The sequence below is a fragment of the Rhamphochromis sp. 'chilingali' genome (genome assembly GCF_963969265.1).
Source record: "Rhamphochromis sp. 'chilingali' genome assembly, chromosome: 5".
In the NCBI taxonomy this organism is placed as follows: Eukaryota; Metazoa; Chordata; class Actinopteri; order Cichliformes; family Cichlidae; genus Rhamphochromis; species Rhamphochromis sp. 'chilingali'.
In genome coordinates this window covers 42,191,054-42,209,341 of record NC_137932.1, presented here as the reverse complement: position 1 = coordinate 42,209,341, position 18,288 = coordinate 42,191,054, and the positions used below count along the sequence as shown (strand labels likewise).

Sequence of the window (18,288 nt, the reverse complement as noted above, 5' to 3'; positions counted from 1 at the left end):
AGGTGAGAACAGATGGGAAGGAGGCGGTATTTGGAGAATTTTGCTGGAAGACAACTGAATGAGAGCATTCACTTACAATAATAAAAATTAAATAACAATTAAATAAGTCATAATAGGAACAATTTAATAAAATATAACTGAACAAAAGGAAAAGTGATAAGCTGGCAGAAGACAGAGTCTGGCTTCTTGGCCTCCTTAAACCATCAGAGGAGTGAGAGCAAATAGTAAGGCGGGGTGAGCCCAATGAGAGCAAACATCTTCCACAGAGACGGGAAGATTGACGGGTAAACTGACAAGTTGTGAGCAGCAGGGGATGTTTGGGCGGGTTTCAGACGTCACCTGTGAAGTTGATAAGAAGGCCCTGAACAACAAGAGTTGTTCTGAGTTCTCCATGCTGGTCTGAGAGTGATCTTACCTCTGTTTGACCCCCCCCCCGCCCTGCTGAGTGAACTTGGCTGATCCCGGTCAGCTCTGAGCATTAGCTATCCATCTTCTCGAGCGCTTATTTGATTAGACTGGGCACTAATGATCGATTAAATCACAGGCTAGTCAGGAATAGTATGGCTTGTTAGGAAAGGGGCAGCAAGAGTTCAGCTAAGTAGATTGAATATTACAAATAGTGTAACAGCTTAACATGTTGTAACGTGGCTAATGTTTCACGTAGAACTGGTGATGTCAGGTTTTTTCTTTTTTTTAAGTGCTCCCTCACGCTGCCGTGGTGCTTCATGAGATAATTTTTCAGAAGAAAAGTAGAAGTCCCTCAACAATTGGTTTTGATTTCCCCTCACGAGTCACGTCGTCTCGCAGCATTGGCATAATTGTGCAATCTCTTCCGAATCCCTAATTACGTCTGTCTCGTTTGGATAATAATCACGCATTCCCTTTACCCTCTGCATCCTTGTTTTTTTTTCCCTTTTCCCCCTCCCTTCTCCTACTCTTTCTCCCTCTTTTAATTTTTCCTTTTTTCCTTTTAGTGATGTACTGTGAGAGTTTGCTGTCAAGTTTCACTTCATATGAGCCTAATTAACGCCCCTGTTCAGGCTCATTTGGTCAAAGAATACAGAAAACCCAGAGTTTCTCCTATACCCCCACCTCCCTTTCGGCACATTCAAAGCAATTCATTCAACTGTCACTGCAGGAGCTTGCGATGCAGAACCAATTACCTTGGCCCCTCTGAGTTGAGATTGATCTTTTTTTTTCCTCGCCTCTTCCCTCCCCAACCTTTAAAGTATAAAAAAAAAAAACCCATGGTAAACTAAATAAAGGTTAAGAAAGGTCTCAGCGTCACCTTTTTGTTTTGAGTCCGTAATTGGGCATAAATGTCAGAACATTGTAAGCTCACTTCAGGTTGCTGCCTTTAATGTGCTCATTTTTATGAAGGGGTGGGGGTGAAATTGAGTGGCGTAATGGCCCTAACAACATTATTATGTCTGCTTGTCCCGTCGCAGAGAATTAACCATTTCCCTGGGATGGGCGAAATCTGCCGAAAAGACTGCCTAGCAAGAAACATGGCCAAGTAAGTTTTTTGTTCCTCTCTTACAACACCGGCTAAATTAGAAGACGAGTTGAGTTGCAGATGTGCGTGAAAGCCTGCATGCGCTACAAGGTACAACAGGGTGTCTGCAGCACTGCACACTTAGGAGACAAACAAGTAGACACTGCAGTGAAAGCACAACCGCACCTTTAAAAACTACAAGTGGCTGACTCTAGATAGTTATAAAAGGAGAGAATAAAACACATTTATGTTACTCTCTTTTTTATCTCTCCAGAATGATCAAGTGCCAGCCTCAAGAGTACAGCTTCATACCCAAAACCTGGATCTTCCCTGCTGAGTACACTCAGTTCCAGAACTACGTCAAAGAGCTACGCAGGAAACGCAAGCAGAAGACCTTTATAGTCAAACCTGCCAACGGAGCCATGGGCCACGGGTAGGTCAGAGGCTAGCGAGCGCGCTGGTGCAATCTGTACGCATCCAGAGGAAAGCGGAGCGAGCAGAAGGAGAGAGTAGCTGAAGGAGATGATAAGTAAGTGGGTGAAGGAGGAAATTAGCGCTAGAGCAAATGGAGGACAAGCACAACAAAACAAGGCAATAAGAGGTTTGTGACCCTGACATGGGTGTCTGTGGAAATAGCATTATAGCTGGGACCAGATTGAGTATTTGAGCTGAGAGGGTGTGGTGAATCTCATTGTGGGCTTCATTGTCCTCGATGGTCACACTCTCCATAAATCAGAGGTTATCGCCGCCATTGGAGGACACACACACATGCACACATGGTTGCTGGCAGTTACTGTAGTTCCCCCCCTGAAGGTCTCTGCATGTGATTATTGGAGTCCTTTATGAGGCACCATCAGCAGAGACCAGTCAGATTAGAAAATGGACAACGATGGCTGCTGCAGGGGACTCCGTCTCTCAATAGCATCGCTTTATCAGAAGATGAGCCGGCTGTGGCACCTGAATGCATATTTCATACTTTGCGGTCCCATGGGCTGAGTGCCTATCTCATGCTTGTGATGTCATGCGCCCGTTGTATGTTTTGACTACAGGAGGGTTGAAACATGAAGAGACCAAATGCAAGCACAGAGACTTGGATTTTTTTTAAATGTATGAGGTACACGTGTGCACTGTAAGCAAGCAAAGAGACAAAACTCCGGCAAGCAACACAACTGACCTAGTTTGAACTGTTTAGCTTTTGTTGATGAGCAACTTGAGTAACTTTCAAAGATGTAACCAGTGATGTTTTTGGCATTATATTGAGAGGTGTGCCTAAAGGAGGAGGCAGACAAAAATTATGCAAAACAGTGTGCGTTCGATAGATCCTGAGGAGGTCCAGGGGGTGGAGGGGCACAGCGCTCTGATGATGCACCTCATTCTTTTTTTGCTATTTAATATCAAAGAGAAAAAGGTAAATATCCTAAATTGTATTTCATATTCTGACATGAAGCAGGCAGTCAGGGTCGATTTAAGCTGTGTGGTGCTCACAGTCACATAGCCAAGCGGAGAGGAAGTGAAGTGGTTTCGGTTTTAAATATTCAGGCCAGGCTGGTTTTTGTAGCTAATACAGTTTTATAGGATAGAAAAATAAATAAATGAATAGATGGAATATTTTTAGAGGCTAAAATATGGGAAAATAATCTGGTTTGAATGTTGCACCATTTCTATCTCAAGCTCTGTAGAATATGTTGAAATTTCTGAAAATCCCAGATATTTATTTAATATTCTTTCTGACTTATTATTCTTTGAAAATATGATCCCTGAAGTGTGTGTATGAAGAAATCCTTTGGAGTGCCATCATCACTGGTGCCAATAGGTGGGGATATTGAAGTACAAATAACTCAGCGTGCTTCACCTCTCCCTCTAATTCTCTTTGAATTTGTCCTTTCTGGTATAATGTGCGCATTACTTATAACTCCATGCTGCACTAAGCCCTTATTTATTAAAGAATAAAAGGCAGCAAAGGCTGAATTATTGCAATACATTAAGAATATGAAAGATGATGAGTTTAGCTCGACCACTCAACGGCAGGCGGCTCACAAGATTAGATTTTTCTCTTTTTTTTCTCCTTTTTTTTTTGCATGGTGTGACGCGGCAGGAAATTAAGTTATATCTACCCCCTGTAATTTATTTTTCCGTCAACCAACTAAATGAAGTTATTGTTTGTGTCTGAAGCCCAGCTTATTATAAGGGAAACAAAATAAAAGCGCGTGCAGAGCTTAAAAAGGCGAGATCCCCTCCAGTGCCAAATTAAATAGGCAGGGGAGAGTGGGCCGTGATTATCTGACACCCTGGCTCATCAATCATGTCGTCTCCTCTGCTACTTCCACTCGACTAACTAACACTGTTAACCCTGTCTTCATCATTCAGCTTTCTGTCTGCCTGTTTGGAAAGCCCCTCACATCGTCCATGAAATCCCCCCTCCACATAAAAACTGAAAAAACTTTGAGTGCTGCAATAAGCAGGCAGGTAAAACGCTTGTCTGTAGTAGAGAAGTCGCCGCTAATTGATAAACCCAAAGTAACAGCGACATTATACTCGAGTAGATCTACAAGTAATGAATTTTTTTTAATCAAGCTTAGCTAAGACCTTATTTGATCATAACCTGAAAAACTAAACCTTAGTAACCCCCCCCCCCCTTTGAGGCTTATCAACAACAGTGCAGTGTTCTGGTAAGCTAGGAGTTGATGAAGTTGACTGAGCACCTAAACTAAATAAGAATATATTCTGATTACCTGGGGCCTAATAATTTTTGACCTCTAATTTCTGACCTAACTCTTGAATAGTTAAATTACTTTTGTGTGTGTTTGTTTTGGAGCAATCAGTTCTCCACATTTTAGCCCTGTGTTGCGTTTATGTGTGCAGTGTTCCTGCTCGCTTGCGTATAATGGAGCCTTCCTGGCTGTGCACGTAATCAGATTAGCCCGAGTCTGCTTTAACTATGAGTGATGGTGATATAGGTCAGTCGCTTTGTGCGCGCATAGTGGAAGATCGTTTAAAAATGACCCCTCACCTGCACTGCACACGTATGTACACCACACACATTCAGACAGACGCACACTGTTGCGAATGTCGTCCCCTCACACATACAACCACGTGGACGTACACAAACTAATAAAACACATCTTAAGTCCAGCCGGCAACAGTCTGCTCTTCATAAGAACTGAGTGCCAGTGACATGAGACCAAAGCAAATGAATTAGAGTGGAGGTTAAAACGGAGCGCACTGTCTGCTGCTATTAACCTGCGCATGGCTAAATGACCCTATTAGAACATGTGATGCACTGTGCCATTTAGACTGAATGGAGTTTGGCTACAGAAAATCACAATAATCTCCAGATGCTGGCCGGCTATGGCCCAGACAAACCATTATTTGCGCTGTACCTGTCTGCTTCATGCGCAATCATTTCTCAAACCGTTCTGTTTAGATGGCAAGTTAATGAATAGAGTAACAGCATTTTTGGATGGTCGAATGCGTCGTAGCGCCAGACAGCTCGTCCTGTTCAAACTAGACTGGACTCATTTTTACATATTTTCACTGAAGGCTGTGGAGGCTCACTGAATACCATCAGGGCATGACTCTGACCCTCTCAGCTATTAATGCTAAATGCCTTTATTATAAAAGTATTTCTAATCATTTTGTGCTCAGTAAGGACATACTGTTATCTTCTCCTTCCAACTACATCTATTGATTAGTAGGCTAAAGCTATTCTTGGCATGCGAAGATTGAAAGTACCACTAGTATTGGCATCTGCAGCAAGCCAGACATATATCTCCAACTTTTCCAGATGACTTTGAAATGAAATATTGTGTTGAGACACATAAAATCTGTATCTTGTTTGCCCCCCTCCTTTTTTTTCCCTTCAACATGTATATAAGACAGTGCCAATGTCATCAGTCATGTTCATGGTCTCTGCTGTGCTCCCATCTATCATTTTTTTAATTATCTTTTTTGTCTTTACTATGCCATATTTTATTATGCTGCTGACGACACCATAATTTCCCCCCCGAGGATTAATAAAGTTTCTCTCGATCCAGGATCTCACTTATCCGTAACTGTGAGAAGCTGCCAGCGCAGGAGCACTTTATTGTTCAGGAGTACCTAGACAAGCCCTTTCTGATGGAGGGCTACAAGTTTGACCTGCGGATCTACATCCTCGTCACTTCCTGCGACCCTCTCCGCATTTTCCTTTACAACGACGGCCTCGTTCGTATGGGCACAGAGAAGTACCATGCACCCAGCGAAGCCAACCTGGTGAGTGACAAATAATGAAGCTACTATTATGCAGGTATTCACACACACCTGCGCCTTTTTCTTGAGTTTGATAAAAGTGCATGGCACTGTGGTGCATTTATATTACTGAAAACAATACATATATAGTGCTCAGCGTGTTATAAATTCAGTAATGCACTGCTAACATTTTATTTATTATGCACTTCCATGACCTGCAGCCATAGCCTCGTGCAACTCAGCACAATCAGATTAAAAACAGATGAAACAAAGGTTGGAAGCAGTGTTGTCTTTACATAAGAACATGCATGCACACATATAAATAGTCCACAATTGGCAATAACTGATATTGTTCACATACACACACGCACACACACGGACGCAAAATATGCAGACATACTGTATGCACACAAATGCCCACATGCCAGATGTCTCCTGTAATATCAAGCCGCTCGTGTTTGCCTTGAGGTTCTGCACCTGCTGAAGCACAGTCTGTTGCTGATGATGGGATACATACGCACATACACACACGTGCACACACGCAGACACGCACTCAGTGAGTTCAGAGGACATTATGGTGGCTTACACTCATTCCTGTAGGTTTGCTCTAGTCTTAACCATTACTGCTATTTGCCGAGCCCTAACCGCTGCCCTGGCCTTAACCTAACCTTACCCCGTCTTTAAAACTTGTCTTCACCTTAAATTTAATGATTTACGTTACGGGTGCTTGCTTTTTGTCCTCATAAGAAAGGCACGGCCTCATAATGTGTGTAAATAGATTTACATGAGTAATGCCTGTATCACCGCTTCCTATCAAGCACGGTACTTATCTAAAATATGAGCACGCACGCACGTGCACGCATAGACATGCAGGACCTCTCCCATGACATGAAGCGTGCGTTGTGTTAGTCTGTGACATATGATGGAGTGAGTCATGCCATGGAGATGGATGTTTAATCCCACAGAGAGTGGCTTCCAGACAGCCATCAGGTGCTGGAGTGGCCTGCGGTCACAGCGGTTATTACCTTGTAGGCTAAGGACAAGGATGTATTGTCTTCAGGTGTAAGGGATGGTGTTTAAAGAGAGGGATACAAAAAGTTAAAGACAACCATCCAATAAAACATTTTAACCATACACTATTGGGCACTATAACTCAGATTTATATTCTTAAGATTTTGCAGGTCTGTGATTGTAAGATTGAGCTATTGGCTTGATTTCCACTTATTCTCATGAGAATAAGTGGAAATCACCCAAGGAGCGTTTCTGAAATACATCACTGATAATCTCCCAGTTCACACAGTGATATATTCTTTATTTCTTTTACTATAACACTCATTCCACCATCTCAAGTTGCCAAGGGACTAGCATGCAATATTTTTACTTCAGTCTTATTTACCTACTTTACTTTTAGAGAAAATGTTTTGCACCATATTGTGAGCTGGTGCTCTGTAGTATAAATTCACGAACACTCTTGAACAGGTTGTTAGAGCTTGTAAAAAGAAGTTTTATTGTTATTCACTCCAAACGCTGGATCCCGCAGTCACATTTAGTCGAATTATCATCAGATATACTGCATTCTTCCATATAAATGAAAAGGGCAAAGCTTGTTTTGAGCATATTTATTTATATCAGGCTACTTATGTAAAAGAGACACGTGTAATGCAAAAAGCCTCTTATTGTTCCCTTTTCTCTCCACAGAGCCAGCTCTACATGCATCTGACCAACTACTCGGTCAACAAACACAACGAGAACTTTGAGCGAGATGAGACGGTGGACAAAGGCAGCAAGAGGTCCATCAGCTGGTTCACCGAGTTCCTCCGCACCAATGACTATGATGTGGCCAAATTCTGGGGCGACGTCTCTGTACGTGGGCAGTCCACCCAAAACACGTGCAAACACAGATACAGTTACACTCAGACGCGCTGCGCCTGACGTCCACTTCCAAAAGCAAGGATGTAGAGTATGATAACAAAACACTCCACAAATGCAAACAGTGAATGACTTCATCCTCAGAAGTAATCTGTACGCAGGCTGTCACATATATATGTGTGTGTATACACACACATGCTGCTCCTGCTAACAACACCCGTTGCACGCAACGCACAAGTGGACGAGCTACGGCTTGATATGATTTGTTATGACAGTGATTCTGTGAGCTTGTTTAACTCCAGGAAGAGCTCAGTGGAAACATCATTCCTGGAGGGTGAGCTCTCCCGATTTGGCATTGCTCCCTGCTCATCCAAACACTTTAACCTTGTTCATTTTCTTTCATCATTGTCTGTTTGTAAAATTCCTTCACCTTCTCATTGATTTTTCTTTTTTTCCTTCTTTTTTAAATTTGTACATCCATCCATGCCGGTCATGCGCCTTTTTATCTTTCTGTTTCTACTCTTTTAGTTGCTCCTTTCTGTTTGACCCATTTTTTTTAGGTTCTCTTCATGCGCTCAGTATTCAGTATTATTTTCTCTTTTATCCCTGACCTTGAGTCTTTGTCCTGCTGTCCATAATCATTTGAGTTGTGTGGTCCCTCAGTACTTGTTCCCTGCTTTACGGCCTGCTCTCATGCTACCACCACTCAAAACCAAAATGAAATCCCTTTGGTTATTATTCTGTACTCAAGGAAAGCTTTTCTCTCTTCTCCTTACTGCCTCTTTTTTTAATTTTAATGTTTCTTCATGTTCATGTGGCATGCGCATTACTTGCTGGGAAAATGTGTTGTTTAGATAACATTTTCTTTTCTCCCCTCTTTATTCCCGTCTCATATCCACATTGTGTGATGTGTCCATGTGCTGCATTTGGTGAAGGAACTAACATTTCCTTTCCTGTATTTTACTTAGTTTTCTTGTTTTTCTTGGTTGTTTTCTGTCCTTTAGTAACACTGCGTGTCACCTCCTGACTCAGCCAGAACGTCCACCTCTCGTCTTGCTCTCTGTGTTGTTTTCTCTTTTCTTTCTCTTTTTCTCTGAGCTTTCTTCAGAAGTTGCACCACTTTGGTGTTAGTGCTGTACATTTGCACTCACACACTGTGCTTTGTTTCAACTCTGTATTTATGCTCTCTGCGCCCTCTCCCCTCTTCTTCTCTTTTCATCTCTCCTCTTACATTTTGTTACCATGCAGACCTTAGCAGGCTGCCCCGACTCTTCCTGCCAGTGTTCATGGTCAGGCAGTCAGAGAGTGTTTGCCAAAAGATTTGTCTGTACAGGTTAAGAATATTGTACATATATACATACATATATACATATATATGTATATATGTATGTGTATATACACATATATATATGTATATACACATACACATATATATATATATATACACATATATACTAGGGGTGCAACGATACACAAAATTCACGGTTCGATTCCATACTTTGGTGTCACAGTTCGATATTTTTTCGATACAAAAAAATGTTCATGCCTTTTTAATTTGTCATTTATTAAAATTATAAATATATATTTTAACTCAAAAGTACAGTTTTTAAATTTAATGTTGCTGAAACAACAAAGTAATAAAATAATAAATCTATCTGATCATCTTTGGAAAAGAGAGTTTATTACAGAGAAATGTCTCTTTCCAAAATAAAAGCTATACTATCCACTTCTTCTGGGCTATATTCTCAGCAGCACATTAAACATATCAGGTCCCCATAAGGAGAATCATGTGCTAACAGCTGTCTAAATGACTCGGGTAAAGTTAGTAGCATGCTGCTTGTTGTTTTTGTCTGCTTCCACTTGTCTTTGCACTAGGATGATGTCGGAGTAAATGTGCAGTCATATTCGTTGTGTTCCCACTAGTGCTGTCAGCCTTAATCTGAAATGACCTTAACGCCACAACACGGCCAATCTCCGTTAACGAGCTACCGCGGATCGCCCTGTGCGTGGGGCTGGACGGCCAACACGTTAACGAGCTAAATGCGCTAACGCACTAGCTCCCACCCATGTAATTGAACATTGCGTGGCACATCCAACATACTGTTTTACTTTTGTCCATGACGCGCTTACCTTCAGGGTCATACCTCACATGAAGACCAAAATAGTTCCAAAGGTCAGATCTGAATGAGGGTGCGGGAGGTCCATGTTGCAAGGAGAGCTTAACTTCTGTCTCGCTAGCTTGCCCTGCGCTCAGTGAATCTGCGTTCGACTACTCCGCCTAGGCTGCACTGTCGAGCGCAGATCCACTGAGCGCTCAACACAGACAGCATCGTCAGAAGGAAAGTTGATAAAAATTAATTAAAAATTTTGTATTGTTCGATACATATGCGTACAGAACCGAAAGCACTGTATCGAACGGTTCAATATCGATACGAGTATCGTTGCACCCCTAATATATATATATATATTCTATTTTATGTGAAACACTGACATCTCTTTCGTATGAAGGCATTATTGATGTGCTGTATGGGACCTAGGTTTCTGAAGAGCTGTAGCTTTGTTTTTTTAAATGTGAATTTTGTTTGCAAGAACATGTGCAGGGTTTTTTTTTTTTTTTTTTTTTTTGCCTGTCTCATTTGGTTCTTTAGCCATCAGAATTGTTGTCTGAGGACCAACAAGGATACCCAATGGATTTATTTTGCCAAATGGATCATCGTGGCATTGCCGTATTGGTCCATTTGATCGACCTTTGTTTTTATTATTTATTATATTTTATTTTCAGATGTTACAGACGGGACAGACATGAGTGAGGGATAGGAAAGGGAGAGAGAAAGAGGAAGGAAAAGAAAAACAGAAGGGGAGAGGGACAGTGAGAAAGGGGGGGGAGAAAAAAAATCTCCTGGATCACCTGTTGAGAGAAAAAGAAGAGAAAACAAGCAAAAAAAACCAAAGCAACATACTAAACACAACACCATCGCATTAATCTAGCTAAGTGTAAACAGCAGTAAATACTAAATATTCAATGTTGTTGTGCAGCACGCAGGACCGACAGCGCACAATGTGCTTTGAAGTAGCAGCCAAGAAAGGTGTAATTTAAGTCTACGAACAGTGAACACCCGTGTGCATACCTGTGTGGATCAGCGCGCTTGTATTCAAATGGTTTCCACATGTAATGGTCTGCAAGAGGATGTAGAGAGCCATAGCCCCATCCCCCAGGGCATGAAGCAGGCATGGAGGAGATCCAGGCCCCAGACATCCAGAGGCCCCACAGTGCGAGAGCCCAAGGAGGACAACCGGAGGGGCATCCGTGCCACCCTCCTGGGTAGGGCTGAGGATCCCCAGACGAGGCGTCACCCAGTAGCCACCGAGCAGAAGCTAGAGGGGGCTGCACCGGCGTGCCCGCCGGCTCTGCCGGCAGCCAGCTGTGCCAGAGTGAACCGAGCCGCAGGCCCAGAGGCCGGAGGCCTGAGTGCCCCCCGCACCCCGGAGGAGGCCTGACCGAGCAACAGGCGCCAGGCCCCGCTAGGTGCAGGTTTAAGTCTATCAACACATACAGTCTCCCTACAACCCCCGAAGTCTCAAACAAAATGCTTCTGACTCGATTCGAGGACCCTGAACTGGCCGTCATACAGCAGATGCAGTGGTGTCCTTTGGGCATCGTGCCTGACAAAAACAAACTTAGAAGTTTCTAAAGTCTTTGGGTCAAAGGTGTCAGGCAGGCAATGGTGCACTGGACTAGGAATGTGAGCCAAGTCCACTTGAAGGAGTGGGGGATCGGCTGGGGGGTTTCTCGGGCAAGAATTCCCTGGGAACACAGAGGGGCTGACCAAGAACCAGTTCAGCCTTGGAAGCACCAAGATCCTCCTTAACCGCAGCCCCCACAAAACCCATGGTAGGGAGTCAACCCAGTTGCCACCTGTTAGAGAAGCATGGAGCGCAGCCTTAAGCAACCTGTGGAACCGCTCACACATCCTGTTAGCTTGCGGGTTGTACGCAGTGGTGCAGTGGATCCCGACCTCCAGGCCATCAGCCATGGCAGCCCAAAGCTCCGAAACAAACTGGGGCCTCTGTCAGAGGTAATGTCAGCTGGGGAAACGCGAAACCCAAGTTGACAAAAATGCCCTGGCCACCACCGCCGCGGTCCTGGATGACAGGGGGACCGCCTCTGGCCACCAGGTGGTACAGTAGCTTGTAACCTTGTGGTAGGGGACCCATCAGATCAAAATGCACATGATCAAAACGTTTGCCAGGGATGAGGAATGGCGCAAGGGGTGCCTTAGTGTGTCTATGGACCTTTGCGCGCTGGCATGAAACGCACGCCACTGCCCATTCCTACACAGATTTGCGAAGGCCTGCCCAAACAAACTTGGAGCTGAGGCCCGGACCCCCGGGTGTGATAGAGCATGCGCCGATTCAAAAACGCAACAACACCATGAAACGGGAACCACCGAGCGTGGGCGGCTGATGGAAACGTCGCATGATTAATGGGCTGTGAGGTCAGTTTCTTGATCATTAATATGCAAATCGTGACCACTGATCAACAACCACTAATCAAAGCTCACTGATCAAAGCCCACTGATCAATGGCCATGAGTACCATTCACAGAGAGTTGGAGAATGGCTGCACTCACAGCATTGTAACACGGTGAACGATGTACCCTCAGCCCCCCTCCTCGATTCAGAGGTGATCTTTTCCTTTTCACGTACTTCTTCAGAAGTCACCTGGATGAAAACGCTACGTTCCAGATGAACAGAATCAAGTTTTGGGGCGGAAAAATCCTGGATGTGGGAAATGGGATAACGAACGCTGCACAATGCCCAGGCGCTCTATAGTCGCAAGCTAGCAGCAAAAGCAGCTGTAGGCCGAGGTGGCAGTCCGGCAGCCGCCGATGCTTCCAGGCAGGAGCTGACTTCCTCTTCGGACCTTAGCATGTTCGCCCCAGGGGTCACCAATGTGGAGGTATGAAAGGATAACACGAGAGATCTCAATATTTTACTTCAACTTTAATCTCGGCTTCACACAACTCAACACTCAAGGCGCCAAAAGCCCAACCCTCTCACTTCCCCTCACACCGGGTGTGAGTGGAGCCACCTGGTGGTCCACCACAGGGGTCATTTTGAAAACAGCGTCTGACTACAAATGAGCTAGTTATGGATTTTATATTTTTATATTTACACACACACACTGAGGCGAAAATAAATAAATAAAAACGAAAAAATCTGAAACTGCATTTTAGACTTTTTCCAACATCTAAAGATACGTTTTGTTCATATGTAAAAATTCTCATGTTTTTATGCATTAGTTTCCTTGACAGAATAATACATCACTGACAGAGTAATGCAGTATTTATTCTCCATATACTCACTATTTTCCTTTATTGCATTTTAGAATATTTCCTTTTGGTTTTTTATTTTTAATGTGCCTCGTTTAATCCAGTGATACTGTTACGTAAATTTAACAAAGGAAGCCACAGATCGAAACATGAAAAAAAATAACTTGTGTATTAATTTGGTATTTGGATAAATATAAAGATTACAAAAACAAAAATGAATAAAATGATTTAAAAAGAAGCAGGCTAAACCATTCTAGCTCAAAGCTAGCAAGATACAGGCACGCATCCACACACATAAGGTGCAAGGCAGTGGCCAGTGCTGGGGGCTCAGGATAAGGAGGGAGGTGATGTGGGCAGGGACAAAGGACACACACGCGTGTGCATACACCAGCCACTGCTGGGGACTCTGGGCATAAACAGTGGTAGTGGGACCAGGTGTTTGTGCTGGGCAGCCTGTGGGGTCAGACGGGTGGATGGATTGTCATATGGTTGGAGGTGTGTGAGCGACAGACAGATAGAAAAGGGAGAGGGGGGTGCAGCCTTATCAGGCCAGGGCCAGACCACCATACACCTCTCCTGCACCCAGCAGTCAGTCTGGACTGGGCAAACTGCAGGCCAGCAGCACTGTGTGGGGCTTGACTGGTGAGGGTAAGCTATGTGCAACGTGTTTGTGTGTGTGTGTGTCAGACTGAGCATGTTTACCCCAGTTGCACGCTGGGAGTAGGCAGGCTGGTAGCAGCCAGCACAGATAGGTGCAAGCACAAACATGCGCACAGGTTGGGCACCACAAGCAACGGAGATGGACCACCACCAACTTTTGTGAAAGTCTCTGTGTGAGAGCAATTCAAAAGGCTTTAGCTTTTAAACCGACAGACTGTCTTTATAACGCATTCGAGTTCAGGATTAAATAAACATTTCATTCGCGCCTCTGTGGAGCATGTCTGTGGGTTGCATTTCTAGTGTGTCCGTCACCATTGCTTCGTTGTCAGTTTTGTCCTAAATACAAAGGTACAATCCCTTATCTGCAGTTTTAAAATGAAATTAAAGCAAAGAGTTTTAATTTCACCATTTCCTGATTAAGGAGACCTTTTAATCAGCAGCTATGAAGCCCACAGCCTATGGCTTCTTAGGATAAACAAAACCTACTAAAGAAAAAAGTACAATTGAGTTCTCTTTGTAAATGCAGCTGGCTGATTCTCTCTGGCTTTGTGTGTCTGTCTTGCCAGGAGCTGGTGGTGAAGACATTAATAGTAGCTGAGCCCCACGTGCTGCACGCCTACCGCATGTGTCGCCCTGGCCAGCCACCGGGGAGTGACAGCGTCTGCTTCGAGGTCCTGGGCTTTGACATTATTCTGGACCGCAAACTCAAACCCTGGCTATTGGAGGTATAATTCTGTTTATCTACAGTATATGTACAGCATGCATGTGTGTGTAAAGCTGGTTAAATTGGAGAAGTGTGTTTCTCTCAAAAGCTAGAATATATTTTGGAGGCGTAATTTCACTAGATAATTTGAGATATTTAATTTCTAGACTACTATTACTATTTTTCTGTATACTGTTAGTATGTCATGCTAAGCTACTATTTGTGTGTGCTATTTTAAAAACACTTTCAACAAAGAGTGAAGGTACACTTGTATTCTGTCTTCTGTGATTTCTAACGTTTCTGTAAAGTCTCACCTGTCTGCGCTGCTACTGAAGTGACAGCGGCTCCAGACTGATGTAATGTGGTATAAGCAGGAGACAGGGAGACGTTACCGCACACTGACAGAAAGCATAAACACACACTGATTTGTGCCCACACGCTCTGGTCCCCACACACAAACACCCGCACGGTCTGCAGTACGTGTTTACGCGCCTCCGAACACACGGAGAGACTCTTGTAAAATGAAAGGAACTCACACAATCGCAGCCATGCACGCTTGATTACACGCATGCGGGCATTCATGCACACCCATAGATGCATACAGAAATGCATGAATATACAGCAGCCTATAAGACACGATAAAGACACCCCACCCCATACCCCCCTGCAGGCTTTAAAATATAGGCCAGAATAGCAGGTTGACTAGTAATTCTTCAAGTGTCAGTCTCTCGAGTGTCAGGCATGCAGGAGATTGAGTCAAATTCAGATTCCACTCCAGGATTTCTATCTCACTGCTCTGATGTCAGCAAGTGAGTTAAAGTGTGACCTAAATCCTTTAACCCAAAGTGGCTGCACCTCCACCTCCATCCCACAAATTGACTCGAGGATGGGGAAATGCCTTGGGGATAATTGTTTGGGGTTTCTTCCCCCCATCATGCCAACCCAAAATAACATTTTTAGGTTTTTTTCTGAGATTTTGGAGAAACAAAGTGACATTTGATAGTTGGTTGGTATTTTCAGGTGCTGGCATTTTCTATCATCTTGGAATTAGGGTGCTATTATTACCCTACGTGACATTTCTTGTGTAGCTGAGCAGTTGCAGTATAAGACAAAAGGATGTACAAGAGAGAGCAAGAGGATGGTGTTCCTTTTGACTGCTGGTGCACCGTGACAGCATTTGTGAGCATTTCGTGTGTGTGTGTGTGTGCGTGTGTGTGTGCGTGTGCGTGTGTGTGTGCGTGTGTGTGTGCGTGTGCATGTGTGTGTGTGTGTGTGTGTGTGTGTGTGTGTGTGCGTGTGTGTGTGTGCGTGTGTGCGTGTGTGTGTGTGTGTGCGTGTGTGTGTGTGCGTGTGTGCGTGTGTGTGTGTGTGTGTGTGTGTGTGTGTGTGTGTGTGCGCGTGTGTGTGTGCGTGTGTGCGTGTGTGTGTGCGTGTGTGCGTGTGTGTGTGCGTGTGTGCGTGTGTGTGTGTGTGTGTGCGTGTGTGTGTGTGTGTGTGTGTGTGTGTGTGTGTGTATGAGACATAGCAAACAGCCGTGAATGCAGTTGTTCCACTCCAGCAGTAATGATCCCCCCTGTGCTACTAGCAGCTCTCTATAAGTCTCATCAATTAACATCCCACGTACACACGCACACACACAACCCTGCTTCTCTTTCACGCAACATTTACAGCAACAATAATTTATTTCCCAAATTCAACTGATTAGTCAGGGGATAGTTGCTAGCAAAGAGACCCCCTCTCAAATCCTCACTGCGTACACTGTCAAGATTGAAAATAACTTTATTACCACTTTTTAGCCCGTCGACGTTCGTTGCTATTCAGCAGGGACGCAACAAGCAGGCGGGCCCATAGGCTGGTTTCCACAAACGGTACCCTATGGCAAGCCCTCAGGTCTAAATTTAATTTTTCAGCAGATCGCTTTGCAACATTTTGTAGTAAACTGAATCTATTTCAGCCCATTTCACCATTTGTTTTAACTTTCTGTTTTCTTCCTGCCCTCGAGTCGATACGAAACAGTAGAAATTAAATTGAACCACAATCTAGGTCTTACGGGTTTGTTCTGGATTTGTGGACGCCCACCACTCAGGTTTCCTTGTTGGTGTCACTGTGAATTACACGTGCCATGCTTCGTTGGGGCTTCACCCAGACTGCTGTTCCGACACTGTCCTCTCTTGCTCTTTTAAATGTCAGAGTTGGTTGTCGGACATGCAAACTCACAACCAGGAAATGAATGTTCAACCTGCGTAGACTCAAAAGCCAGTTGGATACGTGAAAGCTAGATGGTATCATATACAAGAAACTGTCAGATCATATTATCCCTGTTCTTTGCGTTTGTGTTTTTGTCAGCTGTTTTTGAGAGCGTGTAGGAGGATGGAGAGGGAAGAAGAAAAAGGCTGTGTTTCACATCCTCCAATTATACCTTCAGAAAGGAGACACGAGGGTTTTTTTCAGTGGGGCAGCGTGATATTCAAAATAAGGCTCCAAACTCCTGTGTTAGAGGATGCATTTGCCTCTTTGTTGCAACTGCAAAAAAAGGAAAAACCCTCTGTGATACAGTACACTATCTCTTTGTAAGTGGACACAAGCACAGAGATATCATTGGAAATATACTGATAACAAACACAGAGGAATAAAGAGGGACACTCCACAGACCTGCAGACACCTGCTAAGTAGCTTGTCACACCGGTGAGTAGAGAGTCTCAAACCACGGCCAGCCATCAAAGAAGGCGCATTGTGCTCAAAGCAAAACGAGAAAGGGGAGACGGGAAGCTAAAAACGAGAGCGAGGGAGAGAGACAGGCTTTTGTGCGATCCTTGTCTTAATTCAGCAGAGTTTTCAACACAGGTTTTACCTCCTATTGACATTCAAAACATCAGCACTACATAGGCACACACACACGCACAAAGACACACACATACACGCACTTGCTCAAATGGCGTAACCTGAGATATTCACTTTCATTAAACCAGCCCAGACAGCATCTGTGTTTCGTATAGGAAAGGCGTTTCATTGAGCCGTGATCTTTGCTTCATGCAGGCGCACACTCAAGTGCGCGCACACACACTCACTTGCATATCCAAGCACGCATTCAAACACGCCTCTCTGCCTAGACTGTAGTTTCTATCGTCAAGGCTTTTGCTCTTAGCGGTTCATTGAGTGTTTTCTTTCTCTTTTAAAAGCAAAAAACCCAGAAAAAAAACAAACAAAAAAATGAAGCAAACCAGGAGAAAAGTAAAAATCGCTGCACGTGTTCTGTTTAGCTCAGTAGTTGCCTCGTGGCACAAGCTCATGAATTCTATTAGCATGTAGTGGTGTTATCAGATGGCACTATACAGGCCAAAGGAACCAGCAAGCTTCAAAAAATCCAGCGTCAGGTGTAAGGAGTGCATTTACTTGTTGGGGAAATGCAGCAGCGGGACAATATTACGGCCCCGCACCCCTCGACCCTGCAGCCTCTTTAGGGCCCGTGGCCTGTAAGCTGGCATGACAAATAGTTTCAAATTTACAGAGAAAAATATAAAAATGGGAGAGGACAAGACGTATACACACACACACAAAACTATTGCCTTAAATTTTCCACCCCTGAAACAGAATCTGACAAAGAGCGCAATTTAGCGTTCTCACGAGGTCCTGATGGGTACCCGCGGACCCCCAGCACAAGGACCAGTGAACTGAGGCCCAGCCTCATTACAGGCTCTGGCTCACTTCATTTTTTAAGCTGTTTCCCCACATGCAGCATAAAAAAGCTCCAGCTGGTCAACTCTAAATAAGAAGAAACAAGTGCTTGTAGTGAGCATGAATAATTAGAAACCTCCCCGGTCCCCGCGAAGCTGTCTCTCTAGTGCCGGGCTCCAGGCAGCTTAGAGGCTGGTCGGCCTGCTTGTTAGGGCTACAGTCAGCATGTGACGGTGTGCTTGTGTCTGTGTGTGTGTGTGCAGAAGTGAATGTAAGTTAGCGTGTCTAAATTTGATTTGCACTGTGTGAATGTTTGCAGTGTTTGGT

At 44.2% G+C, this 18,288-nt stretch overlaps 1 protein-coding gene across 3 annotated transcripts in view; it reads left to right on the top strand.

Annotated features, from left to right (window-relative positions):
• The window catches only part of ttll7 (tubulin tyrosine ligase-like family, member 7), an 82,350-nt gene that overhangs the window by 16,383 nt on the left and 47,679 nt on the right, over positions 1–18,288 (top strand). For all 3 annotated transcript variants that reach the window (XM_080882476.1, XM_080882477.1, XM_080882478.1), the window contains exons 5-9: positions 1,449–1,516; positions 1,770–1,928; positions 5,530–5,746; positions 7,421–7,585; positions 14,150–14,308. In XM_080882476.1, coding sequence (XP_080738602.1) covers positions 1,449–1,516; positions 1,770–1,928; positions 5,530–5,746; positions 7,421–7,585; positions 14,150–14,308 — 768 coding nt within the window. The remainder of the gene's footprint in view (positions 1–1,448; positions 1,517–1,769; positions 1,929–5,529; positions 5,747–7,420; positions 7,586–14,149; positions 14,309–18,288) is intronic.